Raw genomic sequence first — 19,705 nt, forward strand, 5'->3', positions numbered from 1 at the left:
GATGCAGTGTCAAACTACGACGGCCTTCAAATCCGAGTGAAGACAGTTACACTGAAAATCTCGGCCGCGAAAGCCTTAACCAATTTTTCCTGGTGAGAAATGATGGATATACTGATAGCACAAAAAAATTGCAATCCGTATCTATACTCCCTGGCTCGCTATTTTTCATCAGTCAAGTGTAGCCTAAATTCAAATTCATAAGACACTTTGTAGCAACATATGCAGTTATGCAGCTAACTTCCTTGCAATGAAGTGTTACCCATTCCACCCTATTTTTTTTTTTGAGAGAAATAGACTGGCAATATCTTCTTCGTCATTCAAATACACAGTACATTTCAAATTTTCACTTCACTGGATAATTACCAATATATTCGTCTTCTATTTCACAATAATTAAACTTACACAAGTAAACTACTGAAACTCAAATTTCTTTCTTCAGCTTCTTTGCTCTCTTACTATTTTTCCAAAGACTTCAACATTTTTCACATAATCGATAAAGGAAATTAAGAAATTTAACTTCATTCGAGGAGAATACAAAACAACAACTCATGAATTTTCAGGGCTCTTGATATATTCAATTAATGCTCTCTGAGAATTGAGAAATGGAATCAATATATACGCAATCAATACGCTATTCATTCAGTATATGTATTCTCTCAAACGTCACTTCACTGAAAATACTTCTTTTCGAGTACCCTTAACTCTTCCAATAAAACTCCACAATATCTTCGCGATTTCATGGCATTGTTGCTTTCGATAAATATGCAAAATATTCCACCACTCAACAATAGATTTGTCTTAAATATGTTGTAGCATTGTTTCATCAATCAAGAGAGATTGAAAAAAGATAATCACTTGTGTCATGTCGAGATAATGTTTTGACCATCATTGGAGAAATACTTCAATCGTCTTTCAAAGCTCCAATTATTTCGTACAGGGTCGGTATTTCTCCCTTGAAATAAAATGGATGTGATGTTTTTCTAATTGCAAGTTTGTAGTTTCCATTATTAACAACACTAATTGTGACGCAAGGACTTTATCATAAATTCATATTCTTCAAGTAATAAAGTATATAGTTGAAGCACTATTATTATATCAAAGGATGTTGTATTAGGGAAAGACATAAAATTTTACCTGAAAAATATCATTTCAGCATTGAAAATTGAGACATAAATTGTTTGATATATCAACGTTATGAAAATTCACTTGCAGACTTTTGAGAAACGATGACCTTTGCTAAAAAAATATTGAATTGTTTTTGTAACTATCGACAATCTCGAATTTATTCAGAAAATTATACAGGGTGTTTCCCAACTATGGTACGAAACTCCAGAGGGTGATTCGTTAAGTCGTCTTAATAAAAATGGTTTTCATGAACATATGTCCGGAGTAATTTCATTTCTGCTACAGGGTGTTGAAGTTTAAAAAAAAAGTATTAATGAAATATCATAAATAGTTTTACACCGATCTAATTGAAATTTGCTACAGTTAGGCGCTTATTAAGCCTGAACTAGATTGGAATTATTAGGTCCAGTGGCGTATCAGTTGGCACCACATCCAACAATATTGAAAAAAAATAACGCCACTGACTTTTATTGTGGTTTTTTATATTTCAGATTAAGCAACTGAAAATACAATTTTTTCATCGCTTGTTTTTTCATCACATCAAGTTCCATTTTCTAGAAAAAAAAATCACTTATGAAAACCATAAAATAAAAACCAAAAGTAAATAATAAACAATTTCGAGCTTAAAATGAATGAGCAAAATGTCCACCTTCTGATAAAATACACGAATGCAATTGATTTGTCATTGATTGTCTGACACGTTCAAAAATACCTGGAGTATTCCTTATGACATTGCAATTGTCAATCATTCACATCTAGTACATGAGCCTCCAGATGACTCCATAAATAGAAATCTAGCTGGCGAGCTGGCCAATTTTGAGGTCTTGCACGTCCAATCCAGCGATTAGGGTAGTTGCTGTCGAGATTCTAACTAGCAAGAACTCTAAAATGAGCTGGAGTTCCGTCGTGCATAAACCCCATTTTGCCTCTCATAAGTACCTGCACTTCTAACAAAATGGGTAAATGATCTCGCAAAAAGTCCGTGTAGGATTCACCTGTTAATCTTGTTGGTGGAAAAAATGGGCCAATTAGGTAGTCAGCAATCATTTCTACCCAAATGTTCAGCGAACAATGTTGCTGAAAATAACTTTTTCTAATAACGTGAGAATTTTCGTCGACACAAAAATGGTTGTTGTGAAAGTTCATAATAGCATACCGAGAAAAATTTGCTTTGTCCATAAATAAAATATTTAGTGAAAAATTATTGTTGTGTCCCATCATATGAATCAACCACCTGCAAAACATTGAATTTGGGTGAAAATCCCAAGGCAGTAAAATTTAGACCTGCTGTATGCAGTATGGGTATAGAAGGTTTCTTTTTGGAACTGTTCATACGGTTTTTGGGCTGACTTCCGGCTGCAATGCAATTTTTCTGGTACTATTTGAAGGAACCAATTCTATCACATCAATTATAGCTGTTTCTGGTCTTCCATCACCTGCATCGTTATCAAAACTCCCAGTTTCACATAATCTTACATGTAGCATTCTAAATGTTTTAGCACATGATAAGATATCTGTCCCGGCAAATTCTCTGTGCTTCTTTCCATTTGCTGATCCATAAATGAAGTGAATTTCAGCTATTTCAGCGTTAGTAGAATTATTTATGATGGAATCACTACTAACTGACATTTCTGGTCTCCATAGCAGGTGTTCATGATATGCAAAGTGGCTTGATTTTTTTTTCTCGAAAACGAAGCTAGATATGAAGAAAACAACAAAAAAGTTGTATTTTCAGTTGATTAATCCAAAAAAATTAAAAACTTCAACAAAAAGTTAGTGACGTATTTTTTTCCAATATTTTTGGCTGTGATGCCCACTGAGACTCCAATGGACCTGATAATTTCGATCTAGTTAGGGCTAAATGAGCACCTTATCACTTCAAATAACTGTAGCAAATTTCAACCAATTCGGTGTAAGGATATTTATGATGCTTTATAAATACCGTTTTTTCTAAGTTCAACGCCAAGTACCCCACAAACGAAGCAACTTCGAAGAAATGTTATTGAAATCTATTTTCCTCAGAAAGATCTAAAGAATCATCCCCTGAAGTTTCGTACCGTAGTTAGAAAACACCTCTGACTTGGAATAAAAAAATGCCCTCCACGGATTTGCCCGTTGTTCGTAATATTAAAGTAAATTCTGTTAGCAGCAAGCGTATAATAATTCAGTGTATTCATGGCAATACAATGTACTCATACTTTTCATATGGTTTAGGGGTGTTCCTTTGAAATCGAACAACGACATTCTGTATACGAATGGATTAAATAGCATTACTTTACCGTACCTTTCTCTATTCAATGCCTTCAATAAATTATTACTTCTGCCACGTTCCCTTGGGTTTCTGTTCTGCCATTGGCCTAGTTTTTACCGACGACTACAGATATATTTCAACCTGGGAGAAGCTCTTTTCAGGTCGGAATGTAGATCGATAAGTGATTCCTAATGAATGGATTATATTGAGGGAGGGTTTTATTCTGCCAATAGAGCCGTAATAAGATTCATATTGAGGCAGTGTATAGTCTGTCCAGAAATGAGAGAATCTACATCAGTATATCTATATATATATATATATATATATATATATATATATATATATATATATATATATATATGATGAGCTGTTTTCTCGGGTTTCGCTCCGTGTTCTGTGTATTTTCTCCCCATAAGTTCACCAGAGTGGTTTACAACTATTCTAGCCAGCACCTAGATGAGGCATCCACTGAGGCACTAGCTAAAGGTTTCAACTTCGCGGTCGCACCAGGCCGCATACCGGTTGAAAATATAATTAGCAATGTAGAATCAGCCCTGAATAGAATAGACGACAAGGAGACGCAAGAGTCAATTAGACAGGACATTGCACACGTACTCAAAAATGCAAAACCGCCGACCAGAAATATACCCCATAAGGAATATCAAGCACTGAAAAATCTACGAGAGAATGAGGATATCATCATCCTACCAGCAGACAAAGGCAATGCAACAGTAGTGTTAAACACCATAGATTATGAATCCAAAATGATGAAACTACTAGAGGATCCAGCCTACAAGAAAATAGTTAGAGATCCAACTACCTATCTAGAGAAAACCACAAAAACTGCCATCAATAATTCTCCTATCGACGACGAAATCAAAAGACATCTGATTCCAAGAGAGAAATCATCCAAGTGCCCTAAACTTTATGGACTCCCCAAAGTCCACAAGGAAGGGGAACCACTCAGGCCAATCGTGAGCTCGGTAGGTTCACCAGTGCATCAATTAGCGAAACACGTTGCTCATGTACTTCAACCACATGCGGAAAAGGTCGATTCATATGTGCGCAATGCCGACCACCTCATTGACATATTGAAAACACAAACCGTTAGTCCGGACGACATCCTTGTCAGCTTTGATGTAACCTCGTTATTTACCCAGGTACCCACCGGAGAGGCACTAGAAATAATCAAAAAGAAATACAAACCGGAAGAGCATATCATCACATTGGCGGAACATTGCATCAAAAACACTTACTTCATCTATAACGACCAACGATACAGACAAATTGAAGGGGCACCAATGGGCTCGCCACTATCACCCGTTGTTGCCAATCTCTTTATGGAAGAAATCGAAACCGAAGCAATAGCAACGTCACCCTTGAAACCTAAACTCTGGCTGAGGTATTTCGATGACATCTTCGTGATTTGGTCTCATGGTCACCAGGAACTTTCCAGGTTTTTTAATCATTTGAATGAAATCCATCCACGCATTAAATTTACGAAAGAAATTGAAGAAGGCAACCAGCTCGCATTTCTCGATGTACTGATTATGAAAAAGCCAGACGGAACATTAGGTCACACGGTATATCGAAAGCCAACACACACGAACAGGTACCTAAACGCAAATTCACACCACCACCCAAAACAAATTCACGCGGTGGCAAAAACACTCATTACACGTTCGAGGAGGCTGGCAGACAACGATCACAGACAACAAGAGTTGAACACCATCGAAACAACGCTACAAATGAATAACTACTCAGAAAGAAGTATAAAAGCGGCTGCCAAGACCACACGGAAACAACAAAAAACTCGAGATACACCGGTCATAACAACCACACTACCATATATTGCAGGAACAACAGATAAAATCAGCAGAATACTTCACCGACATAACATATCAACTTCGTTCGTACCAGAACGAACAATAAGGTCCATGCTTCGTAATCCCAAGGATCAGATACCACTGGAATGAAGTACCATGCCATGATTGTGACAGGACTTACATCGGCCAGACCAACAGACGAATCAACATTCGCAAAGATGAACACAAACTAGCAGTGAAGGGAAAAGTCACCACGTCTTCTCTCTTCCAACACGTACTTCAAACAGGACATAACATCAATTTCGACAACACAAAAATGCTAGCAAGCAACGAAAACTTTTACTCACGAACAATCAGAGAGGCAATCGAAATTGAAAAACGACCTAATAATATGAACAAGAGGGATGATGCGCAAAGATTACCATCAACATGGAGATCCGTTTTATCACTTCGCACAAGCAATCAGACTGCTCAACTCCAGAGGCAAAACTCGGTACATGACAATACAGGTACAATAACAGAGACAGGAGAGGCAGCTCAGGTAATAAGACCAAAACAGGTAGTCGAGCAAACACAGGTAGTGGCAGCAACGCAGGTAAAGGGAAACATCCATCCCTATAAATTGAGACACAGAGTTCGAATTAGTCAGTCTAGTTGAAAAAAACCAGACATCACCAGAAGATGGCAAATGAGACTTTACCGAAACGTTGTGAAAATAATCCTTATGGGGAGAAAATACACAGAACACGGAGCGAAACCCTCGATAAAGCTAATAAACATTAGCGAAAGCTCGGGCAGCTAAAAAGAGTAAATATTTATTCTAATCAGACCGAATCACCGAAAAACTACTATTCTATATATACGTACGGTCGTTGCACTATCAATTATATATATATATATATATATATATATATATATATATATATATATATAAATTGGATAATGTTAGCGACTGGAGAAATGTATGGTAAAATGGATTAACAGGGTCTCTCAGTCAAAAAATCAAAAATCAAACTCTGCTTTACTTTGCCAAGCTTTCGCTTCTAATGGGAAGCTTCTTCAGGGCAGTAAAAATGAGTGAAAAACAATAAATTGAAGATAGAATTGACATAAAAGTTAACATGTATACGATTTTTTTGTGGGTTTGACAAACATATTATTATATATATATATATATATATATATATATATATATATATATATATATATATATATATATATATATAATTGATAGTGCAACGACCGTACGTATGTATAGAATAGTAGTTTTTCGGTGATTCGGTCTGATTAGAATAAATATTTACTCTTTTTAGCTGCCCGAGCTTTCGCTAATGTTTATTAGCTTTATCGAGGGTTTCGCTCCGTGTTCTGTGTATTTTCTCCCCATAAGGATTATTTTCACAACGTTTCGGCAAAGTCTCATTTGCCATCTTTATGTGAAGGTATGACATTTGTCAAATCCACAAAAAAAATCGTATACATGTTAACTTTTATGTCAATTCTATCTTCAATTTATTGTTTTTCACTCATTTTTACTGCCCTGAAGAAGCTTCCCATTAGAAGCGAAAGCTTGGCAAAGTAAAGCAGAATTTGATTTTTGATTTTTTGACTGAGAGACCCTGTTAATCCATTTTACTATATATATATATATATATATATATATATATATATATATATATATATATATATATATATATATATATATATATATATATATATAGATAGATAAAGGAGTTTTTTAATCGGACATAGCACTCAAGGAAGTGGTGATTCTGATAGTTTTCTTGTAAACACAAGATCTATTACGTGAAACCACAAATGTGCGACTGGCTACTGCTAGTGACTCCGTGCATTTGTATTTATTTCTTCTGGTAACCAAGTGTTGCCCATCTTTACACTTGGCTGCACCATACTGATGATGGGCCAAAAGCCCGAAACACGTGTCTATGGTTTGCCACTTCCTTGAGTGCTATGTCCGATTAAAAAACTCCTTTATCTATATCAAGACACTCGATAACCTTCGTATTTATATATATATATATATATATATATATATATATATATATATATATATATATATATATATATACATATATATATATATATATATATATAGGCGTACTGCACTCAAATCATTCACTTACTCTCAATGAACAGAGTATCATTACTCTAACCAAGTTGAAGCGAACGATAAACCACAAATTTGTCATCGCTTCATCTGGTAAACACCAGATGTTAATTTGATTAACAGCCAGTGTTTAAGTATGCCCACTGAATATATGTGGAGGTTTCTTTCCTTATACGAGGAATTGGGCAAATTTTAGATATGCGGTTGGTTAGTGCCTTGTTAGTACAAAGTGTTCATTGAACATGCGGTGAAAATTCGAAGTGTAATTCCCTAGAATCGAGAAGAAAGTCATACAAATCATGAAATTATGAGACAACAACTGAAATTATTTGGCGCTCCAGGACGACTTGATTGATTTCAGTGGCGCATGCTTCTTCAGCTCTAGGAAAACCCGGCAAAACCACATCATCATCTGAAGATCTTGATCTGCCAATGTCCTCTCTTTCATAAATAAAACAACATGTAGGATGTCTCCAGAGGCTCCTATAAATTCAAGATATCACTATAATATTTAGTAACACGATTATCGTCAAACTTAAACCAGTCCGTTTCGTCTTGGACCAATGCCTAATAATGAACAGATTCAACACCAGAACCACAGTGAACAATGACTGCATGAAGATTCTAATAGTGGTCTGCTAGATTGCGGTGTTGATCTATTTCGAACCTTCGTAAGAGTTTGGTGCTTCCGTCAGAGGTTGAGTCATGTTTGAAGATCATCAGTGTTATTATTAGAATGACTGGTGCCTCAGCTATACTTGTTTTCTTATAAGAGTCAGTTAGTTTGTCGCATGTTTGGCAATACAGTTGATCATCAACCGTTAAAAGTTTCATTTTCAGATGATTTAAGTCACATACGGTTTTGCTACCTCTTTAACATTTACTACAAAGTAAACAAATGAGGATTTTTCCAGCAAAAGATCTACATGAATGAAAGTCTTTAACTACAGAGCATGAAAAGCGATATTTTCGATGAAAAAGGACACTGACACATAATGAAATAAAGAATGAGTTCTTGCATTCAAGCTAAAGGTAGTCAGTTTCAATAATCACTGTAGATATATGAACTTAATGCGTAATTATGGTTGATGAAATGTTGTTTCCATTGAAATAAATTCTCATCATATATTGAAAAGAAGGTTTTTTAAAAAAAAAATTAAATGGGTAAGGTTTAAAAAAATCTGAATATGTCAAGAACAGCACATGAGCTTCCAACAATTTTTCAAACAGTAAGAATTAGAAATAACTGAAACATTAATTGATTTCAGTACAAAACTCAGGATATTCGGATAAAAACTTTCAATACATTATGATTTTGGTTTTTCAACATTTTGATGATCCATAAAAACAGAGAAATTTTCACTAACACCAGATTCACAAAATCACTAACCCTAAACACTAGTTTCCACCTTATTGGCCGTTGCCAGTGGCCATTCTCATCAGAAAAACAGTTTCATCTACCAGTTCATCTAGAAAAAAATATATAATGCTTGATGAAGGGATTTCTCGTATTCTTGGGACCTTTTCTGATATTAAATAGATGTCATGCCTTTGTTTCAGTTCAATAACGAGCCCGTCACCGCTTCACAGTTCAACAACTATTATAACGTTTATTGAATTATTCAATTTGGTTCAGTGATACTAACAAAGATCCACGTTAACAAAGGAAATGGAAACATCTCGTTTGTCATTCGATTTCCCAATTAGCAGGGTTATATCTTCAATGACAATTAGTGACAATAGTTTTTTAAGGAGAAACAAGTGCATGCCTCTTGTTGAGACTGAAAATATGAATCAATAAATAAACCCCCAAAACTGTTAGTAGTTGGTGGATAATAAAATTATATACTAGGCAAGTCAACTCTGTTCAGGAAATCAGATGAATTCTCATTTTTTTCAAAAAATATTTATACATTTATCAATTTCCAGGTTGTCCCCATCAAAAAAAGTCCTCCGTGTTAGGAATCACACGTTAAAAGGTAAGACCTCGTTGATCCTTGGCTCGCACAAGTTTCTACTACTGAGGGTTGCCGTTCGTAGGGATGCGACAGCTGGTTAACGGGAAAACAGAATTTTAACACATTTTTTTAAACAGATATTCGCGATTCGATTTTTATATCCACAATCGTCGCAAAACGCCTTCCTTTCATGGGTATCCTCGAAACAGAAAGATGTCGCAGGGGGCCAAATCTGGTGAATACGGTGACTGAGGAATGATTACGGTGTTGTTTTTGGACAAAAAATTACCATGATACTTCTTATTGACCGTACGACCATATGTCAAGAACCACTGATGCACTACGCCACGGGAATCAAAGAAAACAATGAGCAAAACCTTGACATTTGATCAAACTGGGTGTGCTTTTTTTGGTTTTGGCTCACCAAGGGTCTTCCATTGGAACGATTGGACTTTGGTTCCGACATCAAAACCATATACCCATGATTGGTCACCAATTATGGCCTTTTAAATCAAATCTGGATCGCCTTTGAAGTTTCAAGGGAATTGCCAAAATTCAACAATTTCGGAACAAACTTGGTTGCCACACGCCTCACCACAACGATTTTCTTCACTTTCTCAATATTTTAATCGGTTGATGATGTGATGTGGGGGGGGGCAGCAAAGCGACATCTGATTGGATGACGTCAGAAGTCTGCTTATGACGCGCAGTATTCGTGAACCATCATTTATCCAATGAATCCTTTCACAAAATCAATGAAATTGCACAACTTTCATTAGATATACTCTAATTGAAAAGTAAAAGTCGTTCCAAAAAAGCATAATGGCAGCACTTCATAACTTGACTATATAAAATGATAGAATTTGTATTTTTTCAAGGACAAAACACAAGCACTACAGGAAAATCCTTAAGGCGCTCTTTGAGCGGTGCCTGTGCGAAAGTAGCGATTCCCATTGGATTTGAATCGCTGGAGATTAAATCCATTTGAAAAAATATTCTCAGGAAGTATATTCCACATAACGCAGTTCTCCAGATGAAAGTGTTCTTGAAGAGTGAAGTTCAAGGTGTACTGAGTTGACCCCCTCAAAACGATGAGCAGCCACAGTCCGTCGTATATTTCTGATATGTACCGCTCTCGGTGGAATCGACTGTGCCAAGTCACTTGAACACCTCCCGTGAAAGTATCTATAGATGAGAGACAAATCTTCAACCTTTCTTCGATATTTCAGGAAATCAAGGTTTTACGAGATGTTATCGTGTCCAATCAGGCGAATGGCTCTTTTCTGAATGGAATCCAGCAACTTCCAGGTATGTTTGGGGGCAGAGCTCCGTACATGAGGACAATACTCCAAAGAAGGTATGATCTGAGCTTTACAGAGCATCAAAATTTGCTGAAGTGTCTACAGTTTTCTGGTTCGGAACAATATTTCAAGCAAGCAGCCTTTGCAATTCCAGCGTCATGATTGGAAAGACATGTTGATGTCCATTTTAACCCCCCAACAAACTTATCGAAGCAGAAAGCAGAATTATCCGTCCTGGCATTATTACCTATACCCGGTTCGGAGACATTTATCTTTTTGTAGAAAACCGATACCTCGGTTTTTGTGGCATTGAATTGAACCTGATTACTTTCACCCAGATTCGAAATCACTTCTAGATCCTCATTAAGATTTGCAATATTCTGCTGCCGGTGAAGATGTGCCTCCGTAGCCGATGTCCTGGAATCCAAATGGGCTGTCGTCAGCAAAGCAATATATTGGATTCTTGGGTTTTCCAATAAGTCGTTGATATACAATAAAAAGAGGGTTGGAGACAATATGGATCCTTGAGGAACACCAGCGTTGATGGTGAAATTATTCGAGAGATATCTATCGACGGCCACTTGCAAGGAACGTTCTTTCAAGAAGTCTGATAGAGAATATAATCCACAGAAAATTTTGCTTCAGATTTTCATGCTATTTGAACTTTTAATGTTGTCATGAAATACATGATATATCACAGATAAATTACAGAATCTCCCAGGAATTTCAAGGCAATTTCATTTTAAATAATATTGACTAACGAAAAATTGGTATCCAAAATTCGGATCAGTATTTATAATTTCAAAGTTGAGAATGGCACAATTTGAGACACATTCTGTATAAAAATGTTACGAACATATTCTAATAGATTGATATATCATTGGAAGTTTCTGTGGCAGATTACTTACTGATTTTCAAAATTTGTTTTTCTCGTATAATTTTCAAATTTAAAAAAGTTTAGAGTCGATGTTTGTATGGGATTCATTAAAACTCCAGTCAACTCTGCTGCGATTCAATCAATTTTCTTTCACCGTTTGAGAGATCCTCTTCGATAGATTCGACCTTGAATAGTCCTTGAATATTATTGGTGCCCCTCCTCGGAGAACTGAATCCCTAATTCGCCATTTTTAAACCTAACAAGCTTCTATTTAAATTCCATTGAAAATTTGCGGCAATATTCTATGTAGTCAAGAATCTTTCAAATGTCTTTTTATGACTTGTAACTTGATATTAATTTTTTTTGTTTCAGGAATCACGGTGTGAATATAATTCAATCAATAGCTGAATCTGAAGGTTATTCAAGGGGTATTGACTCATAGAGATGGCTGGACGATGGAATGAAATTTCGTCAGATGTTGATAGGTGAGCAAGAATTTATGTTTATATAAGTTGTCATATCCAGTTGGTCATTCAATGGAATGTTTGAATTCTTGAGTTTATTTATATCCATTGTTTCCAAGTGATTCAGTTTCAAACCTTTATTTTCTATATGTAAAATTTCGAACTCTTCGTTGAAGATATGATTTTCTTATAAAAGATGATTTGAATATGTTGAACTTTTCTCATTTACATAGCCCATATGATGTTTCTGGATTCGATTCCTAACTGTTCTGCCACTTTGACCAATATATACCTTTGGACACGTCCCACACTTTAATTTATATACTCTTGATTTCTCGAATTTGGATGTTTACACTTTATTATTCTTAACTAACTTTCCCAGCGTATTACTTGTTCTATATGCAATTTTAATATCTCGATTCCTCAAAAATGAAGCCACGTTTTTCGTTGTTTGTCCAAAATACGTTGAAGCTCTACAATTCTGATTTTGATTATTTAACTTATCAATAGGAAAAACGTCTCGAATCGCTTTTGCGTAGACAGTAAACACTGGGTTTAAAGCCGAATTATTAAACAAAATTCTTTCCAAAAAAGTCTACGAAAAATCGATTCGAGACGTTTTTCCTACTGATAAGTTAGATAATCAAAATCAAAACTATAGAGCTTTAACGTTTTTTGGACAAACAACAGAAAAGTAGCTTCATTTTTAAGGAAACGAGATATTAAAATTGTATATAGAACAAGCAATAAGTTGGAAAAGTTAGTTAAAAATAATAAGAACAAAACATCCAAATTCGAGAAATCAGGAGTATATAAATTAAAGTGTCGAACGTGTCCTAAGGTATATATTGGTCAAACTGGCAGAACATTTAGGAATCGAATCCAGGAACATCATATGAGCTATGTAAATAAGAAAACAAATGTAACATATTCAAATCATCATTTATATGAAAATCATAGCTTTAACGAAATGTTCGAAATTTTACACATAGAAAATGAAGGTTTGAAACTGAATCATTTGGAAGCAATGAAAATTTATAAACTTAAAACTTCAAAAATTCTAATTAATGACCAACTGAATTTGAATAGATCACCATTATTGAACTTGTTTTCTAAAAAAACCGAGGAAGTATTATCATTGATGTAGAAGTGAGGCAATATGCTTCAGGTAATCATAATTGAAGAGGTATCTCAGGTATATGAGAATTGTAAACATTTAAGTAATTTGATGGAGGTAGTTCCAATTGTAGTTACCTGGGATATATAAATATTAGCGTAAGAAGCAACTTGTAATATTCAAATCACTGTTGAAGAAGCTACCGTGTTAGCGAAACATGTCCTGATATACTTTTCAAATAAAGTTTGTGGAGATCAAATCGTGAGCTGTAGTTTATGAAAAGAGAGATTAATTTTTGGGAATAACAGTTTATGGCCTTCTACTTCTCAATCTTGATACAAGAAATCTCCGAAGAAAGGAATGAAGTAATCAATTTCAAAAAATCTACTCTATACATGCGTATATCATGCAAAGAAGTAACTTTCAGACACAAATTGGAAGGAAAAGCCCTTTCGAAACAGCTATTTTCATATTAACATTCGTATGGGATCGAATCGGATATCATTCACAGGATTCCTACACAATATAATTGATGAAGGAAGTAAAATTTCACTTACATGAAATACTGTCATTCTCACTACTAGATATCCGATGTTTTGCAGTAAGATACTTTCCAAGTATTGTATTGATCGAGAAATTGGAAATTCAATAAAAATAGAAATCAAGTTTGAAATTGTTCACTACTAGTTTATGGAAAATCATGATAACGTATCGGATCAAGCTACAAAAATACAGAGAAAGACAAAATTTCAAAAGTCTGAGAAGAATATTCAATCTATTCATCATAATTGTCAGGAAAAAAATCGTTCCAGTTGTAATTTTTCTTTTAAATCTTTGGCATACCATTAGATTACTTCTTATTTCTGAAATGTGTGAACAAAGATAGCCAGCCCATAGTCAATTCTGCAAATCTAATAGTAATTTGCAGGTGTAAGACAAAATATTCAGAACGTGAATATTTTGTCTTACACCGAAACTGAGTTCGTTGATCAGGCTTGTCCTTACTTTTTTCCATTTTACCTTCCATTATGATCATTGAAATCAGATAATTTTTGGTCGATGTAGACGGCTAATAACCATAAAGGTTCCTGTTACATGATCCTAAAAGACTGTTACATTCCAACAGCAAACGGGTGGATTAAAAACCACCTCATTTTGATGAGAAAAACTCAGTCTGTAAAATTATAACAGACGAAGACCAACGTCTACCTGTCTTCTATGAAACATCGATTGAAACTATGTTCCACTTCTGTAATCATTAAAAACATTTTCAGAATAACAATAACAGTTACATATGTATGTATATTTGAATACTGACATTCAATAGTGGTCTGCAGAAACACCAGCTTTGAAAATTCGAATGAATAACTTCACTAAAGAAAATAAAAATATCAACCAGAACTCGTTTATATACGGGGCGTTTCAACGAAAATTTGACCCCTTCTGTAAGTTAGAAACGGACGTTAATTTTTATTTCTTATTCTGACATGAAAATACTACCCGAAATTTCAACCCCCTGCGGTCAGCAACTACCCCCCTATTTGGGGGGTAGTTGATATATTGGGGGTCGAGTGATATATAATTTGAAAGATCTTTCATCCCTCTATTGCTTCTGTATTTTTTTTTTCGATATTGGTACATTCGTTGAACGTTGAACGTTTTATTTAAGAAAAAACAGAAAATTCGCTGTAGCCCGTTTTATTGAGGAAATCAACAAAAGTAATATCAATGGCAACACAATCTATGGATAAAGTGTCAGAAATCGGCATTCCCGAACAATTCTCTGTCGCAGGTCTTCTAGATTTGTAGAATTAATTTAATTAGTAGTAAATGTTGTAAATAGTAACTGTTACTAAATAGTTGGCCACTGTTACTTCTTCGTGAATTAATATTCAGTCATCCTTGTTAACTGTATGGTTATTCTACTGAAAAAAGAATAGAAGGTTTTGCAACCTATCATCGAAATAATGAATGTGCTAAAGCTGCTGCAATAATTTGTAATACAAATCGTCCAGATCTCAACGTGAGCCATCGATACGTTGAACAGGTTATGGATAAGTTTCTAACTTCAGGTTCTGTTCACAACAGAAAACATGAAGTATCCCGTCCTGTCAGAAATGACGGAATTGAACTGGCAGTTTTAGGACACGTACAAATAGATGATTGACAATCTATCAGACAAGTAGCTAGAGCGTCTGAGGGTATCAGCTACTAGTGTTTTTCGGATTTTGAAAACCTACAAATTCCATCCTCTCAAAATTATGCTAGTTCAGGAATTAAACGAAGATGATCCTGATCATATGAGGTGTTCAGCGAGAAGTTGACCAATAACCCAAAACTACTATACAATACATGTTTTTCAGAAGAAAGTTCTTTCATGTTGAATGGTGAAAAGAATAGACATTATTGTCGTTACTGGAGAGATGTGAATCCTCATTTGGTAATGGAAACACATTCACAAACTCCACAAAAATTGAATGTCTGGGCCGGCATTCTTGGTAATCAAATTGTTGGACTATTCTTCATTGAAGGTAATCTCAATGGAGACACATACTAAAATATATTACAAGACTGTGTAGATCGTATGATTACACAAATCCAAGAAAATGATGACAATTTAATAAAAAATGAAATAACATTCCAACAGGATGGTGCACCCCTTCATTTTGATGTTCGGTTGAGACAGTTTTTGGACAAACGTTTTCCAATGCGTTGGATCGGCAGAAGGGGTCCAGTGGAGTGGCCAGCTAGATCACCTGATCTCACATCGATGGACTTCTTCAGGGGACACCTGAAGTCGAAAGTGTACTCCACTAAGCCTACAAATCTAGAAGACCTGCAACAGAGAATTGTTCAGGAATGCCGATTGCTGACTCCGGACATCTTGAATAATGTACGGAACGCTTTCAAGAGTACACTGTATTATTGTATGGAACTAGATGGAAGTCATTTCGAACACTATCCATCAATTGTGTTGCTATTGATATTACTTTTATATTCATATTGATATTACAATAAAATGAGCGACAGTGAATTTCCTGTTTTTTCTTGAAATAAAACGTTCAACATTTAATTTCTCAATAACGAATGAACCAATAACAAAAAAATATAGAAGTGATAGAGGGACAAAAGACCTTTCAAATGATGTATCATTTGACCCCCTATGCTTTTGAAAAAAATAGGGTGGTAGTTCCTGACCGCAGGGGGTTGAAGTTTCGAGTATGATTTCTATATCAGAATTAGTCTCCCTGGAAATGAAAATCGACCTGTTTTTTGAAATTTTCGATTACACGTCCGTTTCTGAGTTACAAGGGGGGTAAATTTTTCGTTGGAACGCCCTATATAGGTACTATATCGATTAAAATAAATGAATTCGAAATATAAATCCTATTTTATATGAAGTTAATGTCCTGAATTTAAACATGAATAGATGCATAGAATGAATAGTTTATTCTTCCTCTTGAAGATGATCACTTGGTGATCGAAACACGTGTCGAGGTGTTAAAAATAACGAGTTGGTGTTGGGAAAAAAAACCAGTAATATTCATTGCTACACCAAAGTTTCCAAACAGTCTATCACAAATGCATAGACAGACTACAATCAGAGCTGAATTTGTATGAGAGTGTGAGGTAAGTGTTTGATGAAGAAGCTTTCATTATACACTTTGCAAATGTTTTCTCAGAAATAGAAAGATCGTTTTGCCAAAAAAAAAGATCCTACAAAAAAATCATCGAATTTTTAAAACTACCCTATATATATATATATATATATATATATATATATATATATATATATATATATATATATATATATATATATATATATTATATATATATATATATATATATATATATATATATATATATATATATGTGTGTGTGATGGAATTGGCCGATACTTGATGAAACTCTGTAATAGACAGTTCACAAAATCACAACCTGCGTTTCACTCTTCATGTCCACATGTTGCTTTCATGATGCACAGATAAGAGAAATCTCAATGAATATATCTTCAAACGGTTTTATTCAGCTTGCCCTGTTTGTTTTTTTGTCTGTTTATTTATTTGGGTCAAATTCAGAAACGTATTCAAAAAACACTTCACACAGTTTTACAAAAACACAACACGTGTTTCGCCAAACAATGGCTTCTTCGGGCGTGTCTTTACTAACACAATCGCTTGCGCATGGCGACCCATCGCCACGGCATGCGTCGCCACACCAGCAATCGGCTTTACGTTCGGCGATTGATGTTTCACATCAAAAACTTTCATATGCTGCGGACTTCTTGTGTGATATTGTATATCTCTACGGAACACCACAAACATTATTTTTCAATGAGAATTTCCTGTTTTCTGAAGACACACATTGCTTTCCGTCAGTGAGATAAATTTGTTCAACCAACATTTCATGATTAATCATATTGAAAGCTTCACAGTATGGTATTATCATTATTATCAATTCCCGAAATACTGAAAATGAAAATTGTTTATTTTTATAGTTTTATTTTTTCCAGGATGTTTCATCAACCTCACTTGACCGTACTTGAAGAAAATAAAAACAAGTCGCCGACACAAAATTTGGCGACACAGCGTTAGCGATATCCCACATGTCCCGCGGGATGCTTCGTAGGGACACCTCTACTATGCTCATCTACAGCCTTTCCAATGACGAATCGGAGATAGTGTTAACTCTGAGATCCCTTGCACAAGCTGGCATCATTTTCATTATGGCTTTAGGAATTATCGTTACTAACGTACTCATCATTGCAACTTTAGTCAACTTCAGAGGTGAGCATGAGTCACGTAAAGCCTACTTCTTTTCAGAATATAGATAGTTTGCATGTTTTGTTCAATCGACGCATCTTTGTAGCAAATGTTAGACCACAGTTTCCTTAAAGTGGCTGAAGTAGTGTTCAAGAAACAACAGTATTTCCATGGTTGAAAGTATAAAAAACAGAAACCTTTCGGCTTTCCACTTCCACACAATTCTACAGAAAGTGAAAATTTCCGAAAGAAGGATGAACGCAATTGAATACATTAGTAAAAAAAATTACTGTCATATACAAAATGGAAATAAAAAAACAATTTCAAAAACCAGTTTGTACCCCAAAAACGAATGAAATATTAACCAAGCAGAATATACCCAGATCAGATCATAGGAAAAAAAATACTCCCTAATCTTAAAATCATACTGCCCTGCCCTAAAACGTCATGAATACCAGGTGGTCAACTCTATAAGGAAGAAGTGAATTTCAGAGCATATGATTCTCGGACTCCATGGTTGTGGGGAGTATTCATTAGGCTATGAGGCTGGCCCTCTACCCTTCGAATTCATCAGAGAATGCAGGGCCTGACCAACAACCGTTTTTTAGGAGAAACTGTTAATAATAATAAGTGATGGTCGATCAACATCTGAGATCTTTGGTGAGTTTCGCCGCCACTTATCCGAGGAGCAGTTTAAGCGGCGTTGGAAACTCTTGGTTCCTACTGAGCAACGTCTAAATTGGTTGCAAATTGCCAAAACGACTCTCCTCGATAGGTATACTTACCAGATTGTCTCTGGTCTGGATTCCTGGCCATACTGGCCTGAAAGGCAATACGCCTGCTGACTTCCTCGCAAATGAGAGTGCTGCAATCAGCTTCATCGGACCAGAACTTGTCATTGGCATCACTTTAGGCTTAGCCAAACAAAGATTTGACCTGAAAGATCACTTACCATACGAACTAATCGGCTTCGTTAAGAAGCTGGGTTTAGTTGGTCGAGTGGGTCCAAAGTAAGTGGGTCTATTCGAACCTCCACCGCAACCCTTGCAGTGAAGGGTCACCTAACTTAACCTAATCCGAGGAGCAAATTGTGTACAACTGGTGAGGCATCCAAGAGGGTAAGTTCCACTTGCCCTCCGTTTCCATCGACCGTGGTTCTACAGAGGACCCCCTTCCACCAGTAGACTCCATACTAGTTTCCCAGAACACGCGGAAGGGACTCCACAACTGACCCGTTGGAGAGGGTCAGAAGCAAGATGGTGGGACTTCTACAGGATATTTGCCGACTGATGACGATACTGGCAACGACACCAAATATTTTGAAGTGATATATGAGATACAAGAGTATTGAGACCGCCCAAATATGGCGAGAATACATGCTAGCATGCGCTGTAGTGTGAAATGAACCATCAGCATGCTGCTCAAGAGATTATGTAATTCCTGCCATGCTGGAATGACACGTTGAAAAGTAAGATTCAACTTGTATCAATTTTGGTTCATGGCGGTTGATGTTCCTAAGAAAAAAGAAATTTCAAACAAATTTAGGATTCACTCAGCCTGCGAGCGGAGTTGTGGATCCGTGGGAGAGGCTAGAGAGGAGACCTAGTCACAGAAGATGCAGACTTCTAGTGAATCAACACCACTGTGTACGACGTCGTCGGAAAATCTGAAATTCAGCAATAATTAATATCGTTTATTTCAAGAGACTCTACGTGTTGGTGACAATCCAACGACTGGGTATGAGCTGAAATTCTTATGGAAAGACATTTATGGACATCCCCAACCACACAATCTAGATGCTGCTTCAGCCCTATATGGCACAGTTCCAATTCTTTTGTAAAGAGCTTTGACAGTCTGAGACCAATGAACTGTGCAAACCGTTAACCCCGGATAAT

General features: G+C 35.8%; 2 protein-coding genes across 7 annotated transcripts in view; both read left to right on the forward strand.

Annotated features, from left to right (window-relative positions):
* The window catches only part of LOC141483977 (uncharacterized), a 42,596-nt gene extending 33,649 nt beyond the window's left edge, over window positions 1-8,947 (forward strand). Inside the window, exons 2-3 of the mRNA XM_074179116.1 lie at window positions 3,822-4,797; window positions 8,891-8,947. Of these exons, the coding sequence (XP_074035217.1) occupies window positions 3,822-4,797; window positions 8,891-8,947 (1,033 nt within the window). The remainder of the gene's footprint in view (window positions 1-3,821; window positions 4,798-8,890) is intronic.
* The window catches only part of DopEcR (G-protein coupled receptor DopEcR), a 133,270-nt gene that overhangs the window by 84,085 nt on the left and 29,480 nt on the right, over window positions 1-19,705 (forward strand). For all 6 annotated transcript variants that reach the window (XM_074178902.1, XM_074178901.1, XM_074178907.1 and 3 more), the window contains 2 exons: window positions 11,839-11,951; window positions 17,561-17,834. In XM_074178902.1, coding sequence (XP_074035003.1) covers window positions 17,654-17,834 — 181 coding nt within the window. In that variant the 5' untranslated portion in view covers window positions 11,839-11,951; window positions 17,561-17,653. The remainder of the gene's footprint in view (window positions 1-11,838; window positions 11,952-17,560; window positions 17,835-19,705) is intronic.

Source organism: Leptinotarsa decemlineata, unplaced genomic scaffold, assembly GCF_025532065.1.
Source record: "Leptinotarsa decemlineata unplaced genomic scaffold, Ldec_3_MD MMD2_tig00004307_RagTag_RagTag, whole genome shotgun sequence".
NCBI lineage: Eukaryota > Metazoa > Arthropoda > Insecta > Coleoptera > Chrysomelidae > Leptinotarsa > Leptinotarsa decemlineata.